This window comes from Camelus dromedarius, chromosome 17 (genome assembly GCF_036321535.1).
Source record: "Camelus dromedarius isolate mCamDro1 chromosome 17, mCamDro1.pat, whole genome shotgun sequence".
NCBI classification, from domain to species: Eukaryota; Metazoa; Chordata; class Mammalia; order Artiodactyla; family Camelidae; genus Camelus; species Camelus dromedarius.
Window position 1 is genome coordinate 28,911,190 of NC_087452.1, and position 24,417 is coordinate 28,935,606.

A 24,417-nucleotide genomic window follows, 5' to 3' on the forward strand; every position below is an offset into this window, starting at 1 on the left:
GGCTTTCTAGAAGTGTTGAAAAATTTGTGTATGTATCAGCAGAAAGAGGATTTTGGTAAAGGTAGGTCTGACTCTTCAGAAAAGAGCTGGCAGTATTCTCAAATGTTAAAGGTGACCTTTGAAGCAAACAGATTCATGGGCTCTGAGTTCTTTGATCTTCTATTTTGTTCTTAGTCAAAATTCCTTTTCAGTTTCAGGGACAATTTTAATATTTAAAGAGAGGAGACCTGGTCCTTGCCTCCCTTCCACCCCAGATTAGTCAGATTTGACAGAGAGAGAGTGAGATTAAGAATGGAGGGATTTTTGAAGCCAGGGCTCTGATTGGTAGGAAGCCAGTGTATAAAACGCTGAATTGTTGACTAATTTCTTCATGTATCTCAAGATTTCTTCTCATGCTACATCTTCTCTCTGTCATGCAGCTAATAAACTTCTTGACAAAATATTAACTTAGTATGTTTTTAAAACGTATTTTGGAGACTTACAGATTACACTGTAGTCATTAAAGAATGAACTAGATTAATATTTATTGATGGGGAAAACATCAGTGGTATTTTGTTAAGTTAAAAGGAAGGCCACAAAGCAGTATGAATAGCATGATGGGCATATATTGAAAGACGTTTGGAAGGCTATAAAAATGTCATCAGTGGATCTGTGGGTCCTGGAGTTGTGTTTTTGTTTTTATCTTGTTTTTATTTCCCTTTCTAATACTTTCCTGTATTTTCAAAATTAAAAATACGTAAGCATTTGTTATTTTTGAAATTAGGATCAAAGAGTCAATAAAACTATTTGGGTTTGGATCATTAGAAATAGAAAAAATAATCCATGATTCACAACCAAGGAGAAATACTTTTAATTTCCAGATGGATTTCTTTCTAAACAGTCTTCTCTGCTCTGTGTATGAATATGTACATATGTGCATATAATTTTGTTTTAGAAAACCAGAATGTCCTTTTATTAATTTAGAATGATAGCTACAACCATCAGGCAGGTTGATTCTCATATAAAAATAAACATACACTTATACATATTAATACCCATTAATAGGTATTTGTTAACAGGTAATTAAAATATATTTATTAATAGGTAATTATTAATACATATTAGTGTAATAATAAAGATAAGACATTTCATAATTCTTTAACTTAAGTGTTTTTCATTTTTTTCTTGCTTAATTCGTAAATTATGTTTAGTCATCAAATGACAAATTATTTCATGTCATCTAATGACTATTATCTTTCTTATTAGCATGGGCAATTATCAATTAACTTTGCAGGGCTGAAATATTGGGCTCTGGGATATCTCCTCTGAGACTGCTTATCTCTTTCCTCCCGGGTGAATACTATCACTTTTCACTACACACTACATGCTATGCCAACCCTGGTCTAGTTTAAGCCAGTTTACACTAGTTCTTCAAAAAGGATATCTGATCATTCCTTAACACCATCAATGAAGGGCCTTATACAGTCTTCTAGATTAACTGATTCCCTCCAGTAGATTATTCTAACATATGGGGGTCCGTTTGACTCTGTTGCTTTCTTTGGATGTCTGTGTTATCCCTTTAAATACTGTGTTTTTGCTGGTAGAAGGGCTATTCTTTCTCCTGTCTGTGGTCTATAAAGAGGACCCACAAGCAAATTGCTCCTTTGACCTTTCAAGTTTGAGGGAAACAAGGGAGACCATTCAGCTAGAATTACCTGAAAATCTGGTCACATCTACATGAATGTAGCATTATGACTTATGCTATTTTCTACTTTTAGTCCCTATTGCTGATTTTATTTTGTGGAGGCGTTAGCAAAAAAATTCACCTCGTTGAAGAAAAGGAATTTTAATGTCTTAAAATTTTCCCTCCACATGTGGGAACCTGAAATCTCATTCATGCTCTGTGAAATTGAAGAAATTGGATATTTGGGAATGGAAATTGGTGGTCCTCCAACCAATATGGGATCTAAAAGTGTTAAATCCTTTCACAAATAAACTTTGATTCAGACTGGAATGTCTTGGCTTGATCTTAAAGGTGATATTATAGGAGACATATAGCCATTGACTGGCCTTAAAGATAATTATCTTTACATTCCAGTCTTAGTCTGCCATCAGCAGGGCCTGCCTTGCGATAAAGTCAGTGCTCTTTCCCTTATAAGAATATTACATTTAGACAGGCCTCCAACCCCAGAATGTTTATGAACCACACTCAGCTCATGAACTATGAGTGCAAAAAAAAAAATCTCTTAATAGTGACAAATGTGTCTCTCAAGCCTTCCTAGATTTCATTGCTACATGTCTTGACAGTTTGGGTTTATTTTTAATCAGACCACATCCTGCTGTCTTTGGGTTGGGAGATCAATATTTGTGACTTGCTTTCCTAAATTTTCAAATTTAGCTTTCTTTTAGACCCATTAAACTGTGTATTAGATTCAGCTACATCACCAGGATATGTGTATGTGAGTTTTTTTGATAAAGTTGTGAAATGAAGTCTGTTCACGTGGGTAACTTCCTTGGGACTGAAAGAGTGAAAGAAGAAGGGAGGGATGAAAGGAGGAAGAGAGGAAGTTCCGAGGAAGTTCCTTCCTGGACTGTGAATACCATGAGTACAGGGACTGAATCCCTCATACCTGGCATAGTGCCAGGCATAATTTTGTTGAATTAATGAGTGAATTTATAGAGAAATTGAAACATGCTAAATGTTCTACCTTCAATCCTTACAACAGATGCGAGGAAGGAAAGTACTCTAGAAGTCGTCACAGACTCTGGAGCCTGACACCCAGGTTCAAATCACAGCTCTGGCATTTAGTAGCTCTGTGACTCAGGGAGAATTACTTAACCTCTGTGTGCCTCAATTTTCCCATCTATAAAATAGAAATGATAACTCAAAAGGGTGTTGTAAGAAATAAATGAGATTATAAACAATTATTCACACTCACACAATTAGATCAGTGCCTGGCACAGGGTAAATGCTATGTAATTGTTAATTAGTATTAACACCTACTAGTTAATTAATTATTGAGTATTCATATTAGAACTTTGAATATTTGGTTTCTCTCTCAAGTGCGAATAGAATAAAATATTTATGTGTCTATGTATAGCTATATACATTAATGTTTTTCAAAATAGAATTTTACGTTTGTCTTATAGGCTACCCATTGATTTAACCTAAAAATAGAGTATGTAAAGAGAAAAAAATCAGAATACATAGTGTATATGTATACAAGAGAGAAAGCTTTCCATAATCAGATGGACAGTACTCCTCAAACATATGAAGTTTTCTCAATATAAATATTTTCCTGCATACATAATTATAATTGGCCAAATTAACCCAATAATATTTGAGTGCAAAAACTTTTTTTCTAAGTCAAATTAATGTTAGGTCATAACTCCCCTCCCCATTAGGTTGCCAGAAAAATTGATCTTCAAACATAATGGGGGTCCTTCTTTCTCCTTCAGTGTTCTTATAAGAGCCCCAAGGTTTATTTACCAGAGTTCTTGAGGCAAGGCCTCTGGCCTTCTGTCCAGGTGGCTGCCTCTGGGATGCTCAGGGTGCATGCCAAGTAATAGTTGCTAACACACTCCTTCCCATGGCTGCTGAACCCTTTCCCTTAGCTTTTTGTACTAGGCTCATTGTCTCCCCTCTCTGGGGAGATGCTTGGCGGGAGTGATGCAGGCCCCCATCATCTGTGAAATCTACCACCTCTTTAGCCACCCGAGGTGGATTCCAAATCCAGCAACTCCTCACTCATCCAGGTTCATTCTGACAGTTTGACTCCTTAGACTAAAATCCAAGTTTTTGGCAACAAAGACCTTTTACCTCTCCTATATGTCAAGAGTTGTACAAAATGCCCCAGGACTCAAACCCGGGGCCACCCTTTGGAGCAGAAGAGGGAACCCTAGTCCTTAGCCTTTCTAGGTGCACTTACAGCCAAGGAACATTTGTGGTTATTTTGGCACTATTGTGAAAGGAACACAGAACCAAAATACAAATTTTAAAGACTCTTTTAAAAGGGAGAATGGCTGGGACTGAGGGTTCTGGATCAGATAGACTACCTGGCCTAGCTGCTGGTCCTGCAAGTTCTAGTTATTTGACCTTGGGCCTATTTAACCATTCTATGCCTGGCCTGTAACATGAAAATAATACTAGGCCTGCAGCATTCAATGGATAATTTTGTTCAGTAAATAGACCAGAGTCTGGCCAAAATGTATTCAGTGAAGTTGATTGTGTTATTATTTGAGCTGATGCTTCATCTAGAGATCAAGTCTGTGCTTAAGGTTTCTGGTTCCCTCTGCTTTGCTCAGGTCAGTGTATCTTATATGGCTAGTAAAGATGGTCCTGGAATAGACCTTGACTCCTTTTCCTCCTGCTGATGAGCTAGAGTGACATCCCCCACATCCTGGAGCACAGAAGCTGAACATGGTATCCCGGGAAGGGGAACTGCAGTGCTCCTGAATGGTGCAGAAAGGGCTGAAAGGGGGCTGAGAGCTCATCTCATTCAGGAGCTCACTTTAAAAGGGGGAAACTGAGGCCCACAGAGGGGAAGAGAGAGATCTGGTAGGCTTGCTGTTCTTCTGGCATTTCAAAGTCCTTCCTTTTTCATGTCAGCATTGCCAGATTTACTCTGTCAGCTTGGCCCATTCCTCTCTCTGAAAGCCTTCTCCAACTGTTCTTTGTTTCCTGACCCTTCTGTTCCTCATCTTCTCCCTTTCAACCCTCTGGAGTAGTATTCTTTCCAAACACTTCCTGGACTTTCTTGCCTCCTTTTTCTTCACCTATACTATTTCCTTACTGGAGTGCTCTCCTCACCATCTCTGCTTAACCAAATTCTACCCATCCTTTAAAATTAGGGGTCAAAACTAGTAGCCAGAGATCCAGATGTGCTCCACAAATGCCTTTTATGAATTCGAATAAGTCTTCTTTTTAATTGAGGTATTATTTGAAAAAGTCAGATATAATGAGAAAAATTCAGATACCTTTTCTTCTTTTTATACGAGGATCTGGCTTCATGGAACCTGCAGTTTTCCCTGGTAGAAATTAGTGACCACTAAGATGCATTTTCCCTCCCTGGCCAGCATCACTCCTTGATGATAACTGCTTTGCTCTGCCAGTGTTTGGGTTTGTGACCTCATTTTAAGACGTTGTTTACATGCTATCACTTCCGAGCAGCTTCCACTCCCTAGCAACTTCTCCTTCCTTTGTCTTGCTTTTCAGAATGTATCATTTCCTCATGTTTATGCCTCTAACCCTCTGCTTAAGCCTCTTCTGTAATAGAGATGGAATTCTGTCCTACTTTTTGTTGATTTTAATGAATAATCCTTATCATCTATCAAGTGCTTACTAAGAACAGGGCACAGGGCTGAGTGCTTCATGGACATTTTAATCACCAGGCCTCACTACAACCCTGTGTGAAGTATATGATTATCTCCAATCTACAAATGCAGAAGCCCAGAGAGTGTAAGTGGTTTACTCAAGGTCACACAGCTGGTGACAGAGAAGGGACTTGAGCAGTCTTCTACCTAATCTCAACACTTGTGTTTCATCCTATTTTATACTGGTGGATCTCTCCCAACACACAGAAAGCTATGGGATGGGCAGGGAAGTAAATTCTCTAACTCCCTTTTATTAAATGCTTCCAGAATACATATTACATCAGAGGCACAGAACTCTGATCCATTTTCCCCAATTCAACATGTAAACAATAATGATAATACAGATCATGGCAGTGTCTTGAGTGCTCACTACATGCTTAATGCTCTGCTGGACATTTACCCAGAAAGCTCATGTAATCCCCACAACCCCCTATGTGGCAGGGCATGTAATCTCAAATCCAGTTGAGAAGTCACAGGTCGGGCACCTTGGCCAGAGACATACAGCAACAAGTGACCAGGATTTGAACCTGGATCTTTCTTGATTCTGAGTCCTATAATTTTTTCTTTACCCACGGCCAGCTCTTTTATGTTTTTGAACCACTTTTCTCATATAAAAGCTATTAGCCCATTAATAAATCCAGCAAGCAAAGACCCTTTGTTTTTTTCTTCCCAGCCATACAGATGACATGGCAGCCACTTCAGCCACTGGTTCTTTTGCAGATACTTTCTGGTGGGAGTAGGCAGGAGGAATGCTACATGCGTATGCGCGCACGCGCGCACACACACACACCCCTTTCACCCTACATGCAGCACCAAACTGAGCAAGAAACTTGTTAACTGATCTCCCTTTTTTCACATTTGGAAACAGGAGCTTCTTCTATTAGATTAGAAGGGTTGCATCTGGGTAGAAAATGCTCTTTCCATGCTCACCTTTGCCTTTGAAGAGGTCAGCCATTTTGCCAAACATTGTAAGTTAAACCCTAGTGGGGATGACTGTAAACACAGACTGAGTCACAAATTGAAACAGGAATTTGTATCATTAGCTGTCATGCTTTTTCTTCTCTCTGAATCAAAGCAGAAGATGCCACCAGGCCAGCTGTCTCTGCCCACACCTGGGTGGTCATGAGTGCTGAGGAGTTCACGTTGCCATCTCATTCAGAGCTGTGTACCCCCACATGTTCTCTGTCTTCACTGTAGAGTGGAGTGAATTAACACTTTATAGAATCATCCAGTGAGAACATGTTCCTGATGGTTTCTACAGCATTGGGGATTCCTGCTTTTTTGGTGGGATCTGCTAGAATTGTAAAAGGAAGCTTTCTGGACATTAACTTTGTAGCAAAAAGGGGTAGAATGAGGTTGGCAAGGGAAGAAACGATTTTGATGTAATAAAAATAGGATTGTTTAGAGCTGAGATGAAACTTTTCTTACTATTTGGGATTCAGATGAAATTTAGCTTGGAAGTCACATCAGCGAATATTATATTTCTTCAGAACCTCAGCTGTGTTTTCAATCAGAGGGCATCTTTATTTTGCTTAACTTGTGCAGCAAGTAGAAAAACCATAGATGGCTTCAACTTTGGTTTTTTTAACCTACAGGTATTCCAGCCATTAAAATATGTTTTTGGTATCTATTTTGGAACCTTAAAGAAATGATTTGGGACAAGGGCAAACATTTTGTGCCACTTACTCCACACGGTTCCTTTCTTTTTGGTGCTTACTTGCACTGGCACTTAATTTATTATCATGTATTAGAACATTTCCCTGTCGCCTCAGAAACAGTCTCATAGGCCAGGCTTTTAGAACCTGAATTTTTTAAACACAAAACAGGATTATGGATTAATCTCAGGCAGTGAAGTCCCTGGGGCCAAAGAACCTGACAAATAAGACTCTGCTCTTGGCAAGCCCCTTGCAGGGTCACCCTCTATTCCTGCCATTGACCCAGTGGACGAAAGAGTGGATGTGTGTGTGAGTCTAGGCATGACTTCTCTAAAGATCAACATTTGTACACACTGGAGTCACCTTTTATACATAGTGCTACTGACATTAACCAGAGAAGTGGGCCTGACAGCCCTGGCCTCAGAGCCAGCACGAGAGTGGTCCGGCTGTGTGCACACAGTTTATCTGAAGGGATTCAGCACAACATTACACAGCCTAATTGTTTTTCATCCAAAAGGAACTATTGCCCAGAGAGAGGCGCCTCTAAGGTTACTGAGTGTGACCCATCAAAATGGGGTACTCATTTCCATATATGTATACTCACTAGTTATTTTAAATACCCAGTTATTTAATGTATTTCTTCTCTTGAAGTCCAGATACCATGATTTCCTGGTAGCTAGTTACAACAGTATTAATTCTTAAAGAAAAGAGAAGAGAAATAAGGGGAAATATTTTTAAACAAAGTAATTTAAATATTTGAGAAGTCGTAAAAGGGGAAGAAAGTCCCAACTGAGGCAATCAAATCCTTGAGTGAATATTTGGCATTCGAGCAAGGAATCCAATGTTTTCACTTAGGTTTGTCTTGAGAGTATGTTTGATTCAGGGTTATGTTTAATCACTTTATATAGGACTAGACTATAATCTCATATTAGTAATGAAAAATGAGTGAATTTTTTTTGATCTGAAAAGAACTACTAGGAAAAAAATCACTCATTTTGAAAATAGAGAACAACGGCATCAGCTGTAGAAAATATCTTTTGGAGAAAACATAGACATCTACTTTCAAAGCATGATACGAGTATTTGGTGAAGCCTGGCATTTAATAGTATATAATGGTATAAAGTGTACCATCTAACACAGAACTCTTCCTCACAGTTGTGGAGTTTTGAAGAATAGTGTCACATATTAAGGTTAGAGTAGTTTTTTTTTTCTCTGCTCAGACCAGCAGTGAATGCTGTCATGAGTCAGGGTAATCGGGAAAAACAAAAGTTGCTGTTTTAAAGCATGAAAATTATGCTCGGCAGGATATGTTCTTTGGTTGTTTTTATAGAAGTGGACTGGATTTGACCCTTGCCATCCACCCACTCTCTGCCCGGCTCCCTTAGGGACCAATACACAGCCCTTAGCAGGGGTTGGGAGACAATCTCTGGTGCAGAGCCCGGTGAGCAGAGTAACTGGTCTGGGAGCCCAGTGTCATAACCCCACTCTCATTAGTTCAGCTAGACGGCCAGAAAGTAAAGTCTTGTTCCCTGGAGTGCAAGGAGGATATTGAGCAGCTCACCAATGACTGCTAAGACTGGAGGAGAGGCAGAATTTAGTGGATCTGCTGTTGTGATCTAGTGGATACTTACTCCATGTGGAGATGGAAGAAAAGCAGATAAACCCTCTATTCAGCTTGAAAGTACAGCGAGGTTCAGTCTGTCAGCCTTGCTTATGTGGTGTCTCATACTCATCACCATTCACTTTGGATGTAAGAAGAACTGACTATTTGGGTGGGCATCTTTGTTCGAGGTCTTTTTATGAAGCAATTTTCCCAAAATTTAACCAATTAAGAATTGTTTTTTTTCCATGTAGCAGTAATCACTCTGAGAGAAGGAAACCAAATTGCTGTGGGGGATGCTGTGCCCCAGGGACGCATTTTTTTCTCCTGAAGCCACAGGGTCAACATAAAGCCCCTATAAAATATTTTAAATAAAGGAGAAATTGAAGCGGAAGTTTTATTCTGACACTTCATGTCTGGTTTTTGCTTTCCTCCCACTGAGAAGCTAAGCAAGCCAGCAGTCTGGAGGATGTATTTAGAGGATAATGAAGCTTTACTATGATTTTTTTCCTTACCTCGGTTATACTTATAAGGAAACCAGTACCTGCCAGTGGCCTTTATGGGTTAGCCGATGATGCACTAGTAGCTGTTGTTGAACATGGCACTTAAAAATGCTCTATTGTGTGTATGTGTGGTGATTTGTTTGTTTTATAAAAAGGGAACTACAATTATAATATTTTCATCACTTGACTCTTGAAGAAGTCAGTTTCACATCCTAATTCAATAGGTGTCAAGCCATTGATTTGAATGCTAATGGTTTTATCTCTGTACGTAGTTGCTCTTGGAAATGGCAGGCATTTACAGCATGAAAATTGTCTGCTGAAATCCTTCTAGCTATAACATTTTGGGGAGGATTCTTCCTCAAGAGGTTGGGAGTGTCTTCACTGACCTTATGTGAGCATCACCCGTCTTCTCCCTCAGCATTTGTCCTGGCTGTCCTTTTCCTGCAGTAGATGCCTAATATATGTGGCATGTTCTTTAATTTTTAAGAATTTAAACCTTTCATTTTGAAATATTCATAGCTTCATCTACAGTTTTAAGAAATAATAGAGATCTTGTGTACCTTTCACCAATTCCCCCCAATGATAACAGCTTGCAAAACTAAAGTATACTGTCAAAACCAGTGCATTGACAGTGATACACCCAAGATACAGAACAGTCCCAGCACCCCAAGGATCCTTCATGTTGCCTTTTCTAACAGTGCTCAACTCCTCCCCAATACCTGTCTCTTACCTCTGACAACCACAGGTCTGTTCTCCATTTCTATAATTTTGTCATTTTAAGAAAACTATTTAAATGGAATCAAAGAGAATGTGACCTTCAGCAGTGCTCCGTGGTATGGATGACCTTCAGTTTGTTTAACCATTCACCAGTTGAAGGACATCTGGGTTGTTTCCGGCTTTGGGCTATTGTGAATAAAGTTGTTATAAACATTCATGTGTACAGGTTTTTGTGTGAATATGTTTTCATTTTTCTGAGATAAATGATAGAAAGAGTGCAGCTGCTCTCTGCTACTATATGGGTCATATAGTAGTTGCATGTAGAGTTTTATAAAAACAAAACCAAACTGCCAGATTGTTTTCCAGACCAGTTGCACCGTTTTACATTCCTACCAGCAATTTATGAGGGATCCAGTTTTTCTGTATAGTAGCCAGCATTTGACATTGTCATTACTTTTTATTTTAGCCATTCAGTTAGGTGTGTAGTGATGTTTCATTGTGGTTTTAATTTGTAGTTCTCCAGTGGCTAAAGATATAGAACTTTTTTCCATGTGCTTATTTGCTGTTTATATGTTCTCTTCAGCAAAATGCCTGCTCATGCTTTTTGTCTATTTTTTAATTGTTTTAGAAATTTTTACTGTTGAGTTTTGAGAGTTATTTATATAGCCTCATACTGATTATCTGTCAGATATGTGTTTTGCAAATATTTTCTCCCAGTCTATAGCTTGTCTTTTTATCTACCTAACAAGGTCTTTCATGGAGCAAATATTTTTCAATTTTGATGAAGTCCAGTTTCCCATCACATATTTTTATGGGTTGTAATTTTGGTCTTAATTCTAAGGACTCACTACTTAGCCTTAGATTCAGAAGATTTTTTCAAGTTTTTTTTTCCCTGAAAGGTTTATAGTTTTATGTTTTATATTAAATTCATGATCCAGTTTGTTTTCATAAAAGGTATAAGGTTTAGGTCAATGTTCTTTTCTTGTTCTTGTCTATGGATATCTAATTGCTCAGCACTATTTGTTGAAAAGTCTATCTTTGCTCCATTGAATTGTTTGATTCTTTTGTCACGCATCACTTAAACATTTATCTATTAGTTATAATATCACAGTATATCTATTTCTGTGTTCTCTATTCTGTTCTACTGATCTATGTGGCTGTCCTTCTGCTAATATCACACTGTTTTGGTTACTATAACTATACAGTGGGTCTTAATATTGGGTAGAGTGATTCCTTCCTTTTTGGTTTTTTTTTTTTTTTTTGTCAGGATTGTTTTGACTATTATAGGACCTGTGCCTTTCCATATGCATTTTAGAATAAGCTTCTCTATCTCTACAGAAAAACTTGCTGAGATTTAGATAGAAATTATATTAAATCTATAGATTAATCTGGGAAATATTGCCATCTTTCCTATGTTTAGTCTTGTCATCCATGAATACTCCATGTCTCTTCATTATTTAAATCTTCTTTGATTTCTTTTACCAGAATTTTATAAATTTCCATGCACAGATCCTGTACATATTTTAAGTTTATGCTTAAAAATTTCATTTTTTGGAGTGATTGTAAATGGTATCTAGTTTTTAATTTTGGTTTCCACATGTTCATTATTAATTTACAGAAATGCAGTTGATTTTTGTGTGTTGATCTTGTATCCAGCAACTTTACTGAACGCAGTTATTAGTTTCTAGGTGGTTTTTTCTTTTGTAGATTCCTTAGGATTTTCTACATAGACAGTTATATCATCTGCATATAGGTACATTTTAATAATTCCTTTTAAATTTTTATGTCTTTTTTTATTTTTCTTGCTTTATTGAAGTGTCTAGAACTTCAGATATCCCACTAAATAAGAGTGAAAGCGTATATCCTTGTTTTGCTCCTGATCTTAGAGGGAAAGCATTTAGTCTTTCAGAATTGGTAGCTTTAGATTTTTTTTTTTAATATCTTCTTTTTATCAAGTTAAGGAAGTTCTGCTATATTTGGCCAATATATTTTGAAATGCAATTTTATATCGTTAAAAAGGGAACTAAACAGTGGAAAGTATTTTGTTATTGTGCCCATTTTGTTTTATGATCAATATGTAAAGAAAGCTATAGTTGGCAGAATTGTGAGATGATCCTCAAGATTTCCTTTCTCTGGAGTACACAACCTGTATAGTCCCTGGAACTGTGGATATGATGGGATATAACTCATGTGATATGAGGCATGATGTCATAATCCCCAGGACCATGGCTTTAAAGATTTGAGGGGTCTGTGTGACAAGTAATGTAAGATGTCCCTAGGAATGTTAAGGATACAGGGACTTCAGACCTGTATCTGTTGTGTTCAGGCCTGGGTGTACTGAGGAGAATGAGCCATGGTCTCTCCTTGCTGTTGAGGGACTCATGGCCCAGAGTTTCCTCCCAGATCCTCTCAGTATATGTAGTCCCCTCTAACAGTTGACACATTACGTTTGTACTCAATAATCAGAATCACATCCTAGTAAGTAGTAAGCCATCTCCTTACATCCAACCTGGAATTATCTATTGGCCATCTACTGTGTGTTTGAGAAGATGCTGGGTCCAATGGGCCCATTCAAGGATGCATTTGATTCCATATATTTAAGACTAAGATGACATACAGGGAGGCCACTACCTATTGTTCATGTAGATGGAACTGTGATGCGAGGATCCTGAGGAGATGAGACGAGGGCTTGGAGTCAGCTTGATTTGCCCTGATTGAATTGTGTTCTCATCAACAAGTATCTCCTGCAGAGGCAAGCAAGCAGGAGAATTCAGAGTAAAAGAAGCCTCCTTTTTTCATTCTTCTTCTTTGAAGTTGCCTCGGCTGATTCTTGCTTTACAAGAAAGAAGGCCTATTTGAGAATACTGCCCTGATTTGTTGAATGGGAATGAATAGACCACGCTAACAGAGGTGGCCAAGTGGCATGGACAAATAGTTATGATTTTGTAGGACTTGCCAAATTATTTTGAGTGTTGTGGAATCAAAACAATAATAAAAATAATAAAATTAGAAAATGCTGAGCAAGCACAAACCAAAATAAGCAAGCAAGCCACGAAACTGGACTTTAAAACCCATAGGAACTTTATTAGGGAACAAGTTGAAATGAGCAACATTCAAGCACATTGTGGGGCAGGGTGGAGGTGGCAGGAATGGCTGTTGACAGCTCTTAAGTCACTAACACTCAGGTACTCCCTGGTGAACCCGGATTATAATCAACATAAATCTAAGTGACTGTCAGGGGCAAAGAAACCATGCTTAGAAAGTGTGGCCTGTCTTAAGGTCATTTTGGCTGACAGTAGTTGCCACCATAACTGCCAGCAGAGGACCCCTCCCTGCTCTGGAGTTCTACTTTATTGCTATTTGGAGGTTATGGGGTACCAGCAACTAATTTTTCCAAGGGAGCAGAAGTACTTTCTATGCAGACCTTCCTTGGTTGCAATTTTAAAAAACTACTCTTCTGTTAATAATTCATATTTGCAGCAAAAAGTACAAAAAAATATAATAGGTTACCTGAAACCTCTAAGCCTAAAAAAAGCCCTGTCATGAATATTTTGATGCCTTTCCTTCTAGTCTTTTTTTCCCTAAGACTGCTCATTTAAAAATCCACACACAGTTAGTATTATATTGTATTTATCATTTACTAAGCTGCTTTTCTCCCTTAGGATTTCATGAATGTCTTTTACATTAAATCTTTCTACTTAGTGCTTAATGTCTGACCAGCATGTCAAAAACTGGATGCCTATTTATTATCCAATTTCTTTGCAACACATACACACACATTATAATTTACTTCACTCATTTCTTTGGAATGTGAGGGCACATATATGTATGTTTGTATATGTATGTTCTTGTGTTTATATATATCTATATATATATATGTATATACATACATGCATAATTTTTATTCTGATTTTTGTAAACAACACTGTGATGAACATGTTTATTATATCCTTAGAATAAACTCCTCTGGGCATATCCCTTATTATATCCTTAAAATAAATTCCTGAAGTAAAATTACTAGATCAAATGCTAATTCATCAGTTATACTGAATTTAAAGGAATTTAAAAGTTTTTCTGATATATTTAAAAAAGGTAAACTTTCTACAAAGATTGAAATAATTTCAGAACACGACCATTGGACAATAAAGTTGTAAAACTTGGATGCTCTGCCTCTTTTCAATCCAGCAGCTACTAGGCATAGGGATATTTATATTTAAATTTTAATTAATTGAGATTAAATAACATTAAAAATTCAGTTCCTCAGTTGTACCAGTCACATTTCCAGTGCTCTATAGCCATGTGTAGTTAGTGGCATGTGTACTGGAAAGTGCAAATTAGGACCTTGTCATCATAGCAGGAATGATGTTGCTCTAATATCTTCATGAGTTCCTTTATAATTGTGTTTGGAATTTAGCACATTCCATTGAAGATGAAAAATGTTACGTCTTTCTGAAAATGTAAGAAAATGGAAATTCAGCCCTTTGTCTTGCTTTCTCATCCTCTAATAGGCTGAAAACTAAGAGCTGCTGTTTAAACTAATGTCACTGTTAATGATTACAGGCCACTCTGTGCTTACTGTGTGCCAAGCATGTACTATTGTAACTCAGGTGTTCTTTACAAGGACCTCAGGAGGTACAGCTATTATCCATACTTTACAGAGAAAGACACTGATGTTACAGGGAGCTCAAGTACCTTACTCAGGGTCAGCATATGGCTGGATCCTGGTTGGGACCTAAGCCCTCTGGCTTCAGAGTCCACACAATTAGGTGCTCTCTATACTGCTTCTCAAGAATGCAAGACTCTGTTAGGGAAAAGACGAGTTCTTTGCTATGCTGAAGAACTGTGCACACTTAAAGAGAGAATACTTCTCAGTTGCTCAAGAAGCACCTACACCAAACATAAACAGAAGCACATCCACAACCTTTTTCTTGGGGAGGTTCCACTGAGCCAAATTCAACCTGGAATGAAGAGTGCTCAGGGGCCTTCTGGAGAAACGGTTATTCATCTGTACTCCAATGCGGAATCTGTTAAGTCGGAATGTATGTAGTTGACACATTTCTTCTCCACCCATCCTTTATTATGGTATAACACTGTTAATAAGCCTTGGAAGAGTAGGGAGAATAGGAGGAATTTAAAATGTAGTCAAAATCAAAGAGCTCAACCCAAAACACACTCATCTGATGAGGGTATTTGTTTGCATTTAAAGGATCAGAGGTGATACATTTAAGCAAATCTCCTAGATGTTTAAACTTCAGTGAGGAGAAAACAAATCCCAGACAGAACCTTGAGGGTGGCCAGGTCTAGGCAAAAACCAGTCTGGGGATTTTCATTTTCTACCTTTTCCAAAAGGTGTCACTCTAAGGCAGCAGTGGGGAGGTGGGAGGGAGGTGGAGATAGAAATGTCAGATAAGAGTAATTGGAAAAATAAGATTAGTAGTCTTCCTTTTAATAGATCCTTGGGTCCACAGCATCACTCCCTAAGAATTTGTTGCTGTTGAAGAGGGAGGGTTTCAGCATTTATCTTTACCTTCTGATCTTAGAGTGACCTTCTCTGTGCCCAGAGCAGAGCTGGGCCAAGTCCCAGCTATTCCCACAAGACCAATTCACATTCCACTTTCGCTGTAACCTGGGATACAGAGATTTCATTGGCTCTGTGTTCTGGTGCAAACTGAAAACTACTATCCTCTTGCACTCAGGATGTAGTGAAGACAGAAAATTAGGTTAGTTGATGACGGGAAAGGCAGAAGAGCCTGTGTATTTTTAAAATATGGTTTTAAAAGATGTTTAAAATTCCAAATCGTTAATACAAAATAGACGCTAACTCAATACTGACATATAATTTAAGAACAAAAATTGTTTTATCAAAACATTTAAAGACCTCTTCTTGCCAAGTGAGCCTCTTGAAAAGTACTGAATGTTGCCACGTGTCAGGAAGAGACACACAGAACCAGGAGCGGGGCTCTTGGCAGATAACTGAGAGAGAAGCTGGTTTTCAAATATTTAGTTAAACAACACAAATGTATGTGTAAGTTTAAGTTGACACATGTTAATGATTTAAGGTCTTAAACAGAGTTTTTATTTTATTGTTTAAAGGCTCCACTGTTCACTTTAAAAGTTCCGACAGTTTCTCTAGAGCTGGGCATAAGCACTAGACTCTTTAGAAATTCATTTGATAGCTTTATTATTCTTAAAGTGTACAAAGTTATGAATTATTCAAATCCAGTTGAATAGTCCTAGTAACTTAACCATTTTATAAGACAGTTTTTATGACCTGCCATGTGGAATGACTAGTAAGATCAGGAATGGCACACAGTTACTTAGGGGTTTGTTTTGTTTTGTTTTAATTGGTGACGCCAAGTGGAGATCTAGCTTGAAGAAACCTTTCATTATTATGTTCTAGATATGTAACACCAAACCAATGCATATTTTAAAATGTAATCTTAGCTTTCTGGATATAGGATCAGAATTCCAGTTTTGCCATATTTGTGGACTTTTGAAGAAATTTTTTTAAATGGAACATGTTGAGTTTTATAGAAGACTTCTGAGGTTGCTGTGAATTCTTCTGTTTTCATCAAGGTTGGCATTTTAGGAATAAAATACAAGACAAGTGCTTCTAAAATTAGCAAATGCTGTGTTGAATTGAGACACACGGGTTGCTTTCCTGCTGGACTTTTCAAAAGCATTTATTGGCTCATAATCATTGTAATTCTTCAAGTAACAATTCCTTAATGAACAGGACCACAGGGCATCCCAGCCAGGGTCCACCAGCACACTTTTCCCCCCTCCTCTTCAGCAGGCCAATCCCACTTGCCTTCTTCAGGGAGACAGGCCATGAGGCCTAGGGCAGGATTGGCTCTAGTTTAACTCTTGATCATCATTCAGTACTTTCTTTAAATTTTTTTTAAAAATCTCAATTGTAGTGAAACAGTTGTCTGATTCAAGCTTGGCTGTCAAGGCAGTCAGCTTCTGAAGATGAGCCTATTGCTTGTGTCCAGCGAGGGCCTGGCACATAGCAGACTCCCAGTGAGGCGAGGTGATAGAATGAAGGAAGGAAGGACTGCAAGTTTCCTAGGTCCCAGGCAGAGCAGGTGGAATGCAGAGCAGGATTAAAAGTTGCTTGTTTCTATCCCAGCTCAAAGCTTGGGGCATTTTTATTGTGCCATCCTCAAACCTGCAGGTTCCTGGATGCTCTTGGTGGCTGCTGAGGTGGCAGTGAGCATAGGGGCTTTATCCGTTCAGGAGCTAAGTAACTGAGCCCTCTCGTCTCCATAGCAAAGAGAAGGTGCTTGAGGCAAACAGAGAGCAAGAACTTGAAGGGCGTTTGGTGGGGATGGCAAGGGGACCACTGATTTATGGGGTAGGAAAGTATCAAGTTCGGACCTACACTTCATCCATCATTGCACTAAGTGGGTCAAAGGAGGGTGTTTCAGAATCACATCTTTGCATTTCCCTTCCTCTCATTCCTCAGGTATTTATTGAGTGTGGATACTGGTTCTGTGTCGGGCTGAAGGGCCTTCTACAAAGAGGACGGAGACGTGGTCCTTGCCCTCTGGGGATTACAATCCAGTTGTAGCAAGTAAACATTCACATGAAATAGTTGTGCAGAAACATGAAGTAGTATTTGATTAGGTGCTAGAAAGTCAGGGAAGAACTGAAGGCACTTGAGTTGGGTGAAAGTAATGTGTCTAGAAACCCATACTAGGGACAATGGTAACTGTCACTCACTGGACACTTCCAGGGTGTCTGTCAGAGAGGGTTGGACGTTTTACATCATATTACCTCCCTTCATTCTCATGCCAATCCTGTGTGGTAGCTTCTGTCTCCTCCCTATTTTATCAGGGATGACCTGCAGGCTAAGAGAGAGGTCAATAATGTCCAGGGTTCCCAGACAAGGCTGCACTTTGGCATCACTTTGGAATCATCTGCATCTTTAATAAAATACTGGTGTCTAAATTCTGCTGTCAAACATTTTGATTTAGTTGGTAGAAGTGTGACCATGGCACCAAGATTTTAAAACATTTTCTAAAGGATTCAACTGTGCAACAAAGTTGAGGAAGCATTAGGTTAAGATTGGCCTAAGGTCACAGAGATCCTATTGGTGGAGCCAAAACTTGATCCAGGTCTGCCTCTTTTCAGAGCTCTAGTTTTTAATCACTGTGTCTGTGAAGGAGGCCAGGGCTCTGGCAGAGCCTTAAAAGATAGGCGATTTTGGTAATTGGAGAGGTTAGTATAGGGCAGTTTAGGGGTATGTGTGTGTGTGTGTGTGTGTGTGTGTGTGTATGCATGGTTGAGGGTAGGTGATAGCAAAGGCAAGATCTTGAATTCAGTAATAAGCAAACATAAAATGGGTTGAATACTTACTAGGCACTGTATTAATAAGAGCTGTCACTTTTATGGCACCAAGTACTAGGCGTTGTTCTTAGAGCATCACACATGTGAACTCACTGAATCTTCACAAAAACCCTTTGAGTTAAGTTCACACATCACAAGTGAGAAACCTGAGGCTCAGAAAGCTTTTATAACTGACTCAGAATGACACAGGTAGTAAATGGTAGCCTAGCTCTTAAGTTCTGTTTGTAACCACTGTGCTGTGCTCTTTTCTAAGAATGTACTGTTTTCATATTTGCCAGTCCCTGCACCAAGAGCTTTACTTGCGTTTCTTTACTTAGTACTTGTAGTAACTGTTATGAGATGTACTATTATTATAGATGAGGAAACTCAGGCACTTTCCCAAGGTTCTTTAATTAATAAGTGATAAAGTAGTTATTATTAATATAGTCTGGTTTCATAATCTATGCTTTTAACCACTCTTGGTATTCCAAAATATTTAAAATTTAAAAAATTCAGATTAAATCATAAGTGGAATGCTACATATAAAACAAAAGTAGAACTACTCCCTTTGGGTGTGAGATGGTGGACAAGGCTCTCTGCTGATTCATACTTCTTCCTTTCCACTGATCTGTTTATCAGCCCCAGATGCCTTTGTGGAACCCCTGTTGCACTAGGGAACGCAGTTTGAAGACCACTACTGTGGGTAATCGGGAGCCCCTTGAGATGTTGGAACCAGGCCAGTGATATTTTTCACAAAATATTGGTGGTTTAGGCATGTTTTCCTGGCAGTAGGAAGATAAGTTGTAACAATAAATCCTGTGGGACATCTTTTAATTCTAGATCCACAGGGTCCACTTCAAAGATACACAGTTAAAACATCTGAAAAAAATCAAAAGGGAAGTCTAACCTTCAATTTGTGTCTTTGTAAAAGCATTGAAGGGGCCCCACGAATAACCCCTAGCAAGTTTTTCCCCTTCTCTTTTCCTCTTCTTCTCAGTTCTCTTATTGCACCCTTAAAACAAAACAAAACCTCTGTGTCCCCAGTCTTCAGGCTTATTATTCCCCTTTCCTTTCTCACTTTTATGTTCCACTTTTTATTATAACAGTCATTATAACCTGCCCTTCAAAGTCCTATACTTTTGCACTCAGTTGTGTAGGTTCACTTTGCTACCCATTTGCTAATTCCATTTCCTAAAATCTAGGCACAGACCTGGCTGAGAGATAAATAGAGACAAAACACACACCCATGCACACATACACAATTTTCAACCCTATCAGAAATGTGGGAGGGGAAGGGATCCAAGCTTGAAGCATCAAAAGTAATGATAGAAAGAGATAATGAGGCTGAGAAGTGTTTCCAAAATAGAGCTATAAGACGCAATGATGAATAGAAAATAAACAGGACAGAGAGGGAAGAGACAAATATGATTCTGAGATTTTAAACGTGAGTGACTGATAAAAGGTCAGGGCATTGGACCAAATGGTGGATGAGTGAGGGAGTGGCATGTTGGGTGGGTATGGATGGGTGGTAAGGATTTGGTTTAGACAGGTATCCAAGGATTATGAGCTGGCTTTTGATCATCCTGAATTTAAAGTGATATTATGACACCCAAATGGAAATGATGGATAGGTGGTTGGGTATATGTGAAAGATGTCAAGTGAATAAAAGAAGATAAAGTTTCCAAAGGTACCAGAATAGAGGTGAGAACTGTGGAGACAAACCTCAGTCCTCCTCCTGAGGATCCACATGGATGAGGAAAATGTCTGTGGGACAGAGTCATTAGGGGAAGGTTCCAGTTATGCAGGGAGATGAAGAATTTGCAAAAGAAACAGGGGAAATAGGTTCCCAATCTAAGGAGAGCTTCCAAGGACCCAAGGGAAGGGTTGGCTTTTAGGAAAATGGGGAATGGATACAGTACCACTCACCCATCAAACTGTGTTTCAGAGAGGTTATTTAATAACAAGGGAAACTTCCCAATGATACATTTATTGAAAATTGTTTAGAAAATTATATATAGCATCTCAATTATACACACACACATATAGAGAGAGAGATGGGGAAATTACAACAAAGTATTAAAAGTGTTTATCTGCATGTAGTAGGATTTTAGGTGATCATAACTAAAAAGAGTATCATTATTTAATCTTAAATAAAAAGAAACATTAAAATTTTCGTATCTGTATCTTTTAGATTCTAGAGTGTACATTATCCTTATTATAAGAAAAAATTGTTATTTTATTGATATCAGTTAGATGGAAGATAAATGATGTGTAGGCTGTATCATCTCACTTAATGCCCACAAACATCTAATAGAATAAGCAGCATGATTTCCTGCTTCCAGATAAAGAAACTGAAGCTGAAAGAGATAAAGGTGTTTGTGTCAGACAAAACTGATGGAGCCACTGGTAGATTTTAAGGCACAAGCTACATATACATAGCCAGTTAAAATGTTACTTCAAATGAGGGGAAGAAGTTGGAAAACTGTTTAGCTGTACAAACTACACATTGAGAAAAGACATATGGCAAGAAGGAAGGTACCAGTGGCCTGTAAGAATATTTTCCATGGGATAGAAAAATAAAAAACACTTTCCTCTTGATGAGAGGGGACTGGTGGTAGGGAGATGGAGGCAGGTATAGAGCACTTGGTAAGAAGTGTGACAGTTGACCAGTCAAGACAGGCCAGGTCACACTGATGTAACAGCCCCTTATCTCCTGGTGTAGCACAATAAAGATGTGTACCTTGCTTATGTGATGTGGGTTGCCCTTGGACTTCATTATAGTCACTCAGGGATTGAGGCTGAAGGAGACATCATCTGAAACATGCTTCTGCAGTTACCATGGCAGGGAAAAGGGAAGGTTGGAGTTCACTGCTAGTATTTAAACTCTTTTCCCTTGAAATGACAATGATTTTATTAGCCAAAGCCTCACCCATCTTAAAGGAAGAGGAGAAGTATGGTCCTACCAAGTGCCTATAAAAAGGAGAACTAGAATATTGTGAGTCACCTTAATGACCATCACAGAAGGGAAAACATTTTTTGCTTTTTAATGCTCTTGCTTTGATAGGAAAAGAAACAGTTTGCAGAACTCTAGAACATTTAACACAGGAGGTACCATGGGCATCATCTAGAAAACTGAGGCTTCAAGAATGAAGTGATTATTTGCACAAAGTTACAGATGGAAACAGTGGCTGTGTGAAGACTAGAACAGTATATCTGAGGCCAGTGCCCCAGGTGGTCCTCAGTGTGCAATCCCCACTGGCCAGGTGAATTAGGAGGAGTGGAAGGCGTTGGCCTGGGAAGCTACTTCAAGACTCTGCTTCCAAGGTGTGGAGAATAGCAGTCTCACCTCAAACTAGGAATTATTAATGTTGGAAGCCAACAGCATCTCTATTAGTAAAAACTCTGGATTATCTCTCTTAGGTGCCCAGGTTTTCTCCATGTGGTTATTGCTGAAATGACCAGGGTAGTCTAATAGTAATTACTCTAAAGTAAAATTGTTAAAATTGGGTTAATATAAAACTAGTTGGTGCCTGCCCTAAGCAGTCAGGTGGCAGGTAAACTAAGAACTTGGAAACCCAGTTGAGTGGCATACTGTGTCCATAGATTGCAGACAGGTCAGCTCAACTAATGAGGGAGATTTAGCAGGAGAGAATCCTGAACACTCTTATGCAGCTCTGGGATCAGTAATACACTTGGGATAAAGAACAATTTATGAAAGGAAACAGGGTCCTGAGGACATAGGCCATCCATATGGAGGGTCAAGCAGACTATCTAAGTTGACACTTGGAATGACCATAATACTGATTTTTTTTAACACTGATATCAAAATAGAGGGAAAAAGAAGGCAAAACAAAACAAAACACCAACCCTCACATCTGCTTCAGCTTCATGGTATTGCTTTGTAGAAGGGTTTCTAGTCATATTTATGATATTCTATGAACTTATATGAGAAACTGAAAAGTTTATGATTGCATTTTAGATTTTGTATATTTCTAAAGTTAAAGAATAATGCAATTTTTGCTACAATTAAACGTGTGCTTCTGTGAGTTTCATAATTTAGCCTTTATATTCCTTGCTTTTTAAACCATTTTTGGTTTTGGCTTTTATTTACATTACATGGTCGTCAAGTTTCCTCTTTTTATCAGGGCAAAATGTAGGGTTTTATGAATCTTAAAAGCCTGTAATTTACTTTGGATGTGAACTATAATGCTTATTCTGAATAAATTCCATGTAAAACTGCAGAAATTGTGTAGAAAGTCTTTATGAATTGGAACTTAACATGTCATTGACACATTTTGAAGGGTGTTCTGTTGACTTTAGTGATAGATGATCCCATTCTGCCAAGTTCAGCTGGAAGGGGTGACTTAGAAACCCAAACATCAACTTTGGAATCTAGAAACTTCCTGAAACCATGATTTTAAATCAGCATGCATCTATGTAAGGGATGGCATTTCACCAGCTTGCTCCACGGAAGTCTCTGGAACAGAACCATAAACACCAGCCCTCTTTGTTGTGTGTTGGCTTTTAAAAGCCTCCAATGGTTTGGGGGAGGATAAGGCCTTGCCTTGGGGCTCCCTGGTCCAATTTTTTGGGACCTGGCTGAAAACCCTGGATATTTGATAGTCTGGCTTATTTCTATGGTGTATTAGCACCCTATAAAAGTTACATGTCATTTATTTCAAGTTTAGAACCCTCTCAAACTTCAGGGGCAAACCAAACTTGAACCTTTTGTGGCTAGAATTCTGTTTACCTTTGGCCAAACCTTACTTCCTGAATGTGAAAAAGGGAGGTGAGGTGAGGGGGGGCCCCTGAGGCCCCTTGGACATCAAATCGCTTTTGCCAAACAAGGCTTTGATAGGTTAAAATACGAATGAATCTGAAACACGTAGAGTAACTTCCTGTCAGAATACTCTGGGGCCTACACACAAAAGTATATTGTGCCAGGCAAAATGCATTTTGAGTGTTGCCTTCGGCCAACTGTGAAGGCAGTATCTGAGATTTTTGCCAAACACAGGTTGAAATTGGGTCAAGCCACTTTTCTCCACTTCTAATAAATATATTAGTTTCTATAAAAGTTATTGACAATACAACTGAATGAAGACCTTGGAGAGATTTGGACATTTCTTGTATTTGAAATATTTATTTTTAACCAGTGACAAAGAAAGAATGGATGCCAAGATGCAATGCCCATTCAAGGATGACTATGATTCCTTTGTGTCTACTGTCAGAACACAGGCTAGCAAGGAACACCTTGTGCTTGAATGGAGGAGAAATAACACACTGAATTCCATGTGCCTTTCAGATAGAGGAACTGATGAATGCACTGGAGAAGACCAGACAGGAACTGGATGCCACCAAGGCACGCCTTTCCTCCACGCAGCAATCCCTGGCTGAAAAAGAAGCACACTTGGCCAACCTTCGGATAGAAAGGAGAAAACAGCTGGAGGAGATTCTGGAGATGAAGTGAGTACCAAGTTTTGCTTTTCTTGTCTCTCTTTTTCTAAATTCTCTTTAGAGATGGGAAAGGGAAGGCTAGAGAAGAGGAAGAAAGAGCTTGGAGAAAGAATAATTTAGCACTTGACTAATCGTTTCCGTGACTATGCTTACGTTTTTACATTATAGCTTCTGTGTTCCAATTTGCACATTTTTCACATCTGTTATTTTAAAAAAAATCCAGCATTAGGTTTTGTGCCTCTGTGTTTTGCGGACGGCACTAATATTCTTAGATCTATCTAAAGGTCTGAACTGGCCAAGAGACAGAGGCCTTGTTAAGCACAATGGTAATTTAAGTCCTGCTCAGAGTTAAGTGGAAACTTTCCCGAGGAGGTATTTCCTCATTGTGACTATAACTTTGCTAATTATATTCTTTGCACTTGTGTACAATACCTGACTTGTGTTGGCTTTCATAGTCTCAAGGTTGGCACCTCTTTGTTTAGAAAGCAGGACTCTGATTTGCTGGGCTGATAAAAACAGGCTTGGAAACCCCTCTGCATTTTCCCCACAACACCACCGCCCCTCCCCCTGCCCCCCTGCCCCCCCGCCCCCTGCCCCTGCCTCATTGAGGAGGTAAGGGCTAGCAGGAGACTGGAACAAAAGTCTTTCTTTGATTTAATCAAAGTGAGACTTTAAAAAAAATGAGGCTGCATGTCAGGCAGTGGTCATTCCTGTAGGGTTATGACACACCCATCTCCACCTAGCTGTTGCCTTGTTCTCACAATGAAATAATACTGCTGTGGAAGAACATAGGAAAAATAATTGC

The 24,417-nt window shown here is 38.8% G+C and overlaps 1 protein-coding gene across 6 annotated transcripts in view; it reads left to right on the forward strand.

The window, feature by feature from the left end:
* Positions 1-24,417, forward strand: part of ERC2 (ELKS/RAB6-interacting/CAST family member 2) — an 870,990-nt gene that overhangs the window by 498,503 nt on the left and 348,070 nt on the right. For all 6 annotated transcript variants that reach the window (XR_010384837.1, XM_064496413.1, XM_064496412.1 and 3 more), the window contains one exon: positions 23,461-23,621. Coding sequence is in view for 5 of the 6 variants with exons in the window: in XM_064496413.1 (XP_064352483.1) it covers positions 23,461-23,621 (161 nt within the window). In the remaining variant the exon portion in view is untranslated. The remainder of the gene's footprint in view (positions 1-23,460; positions 23,622-24,417) is intronic.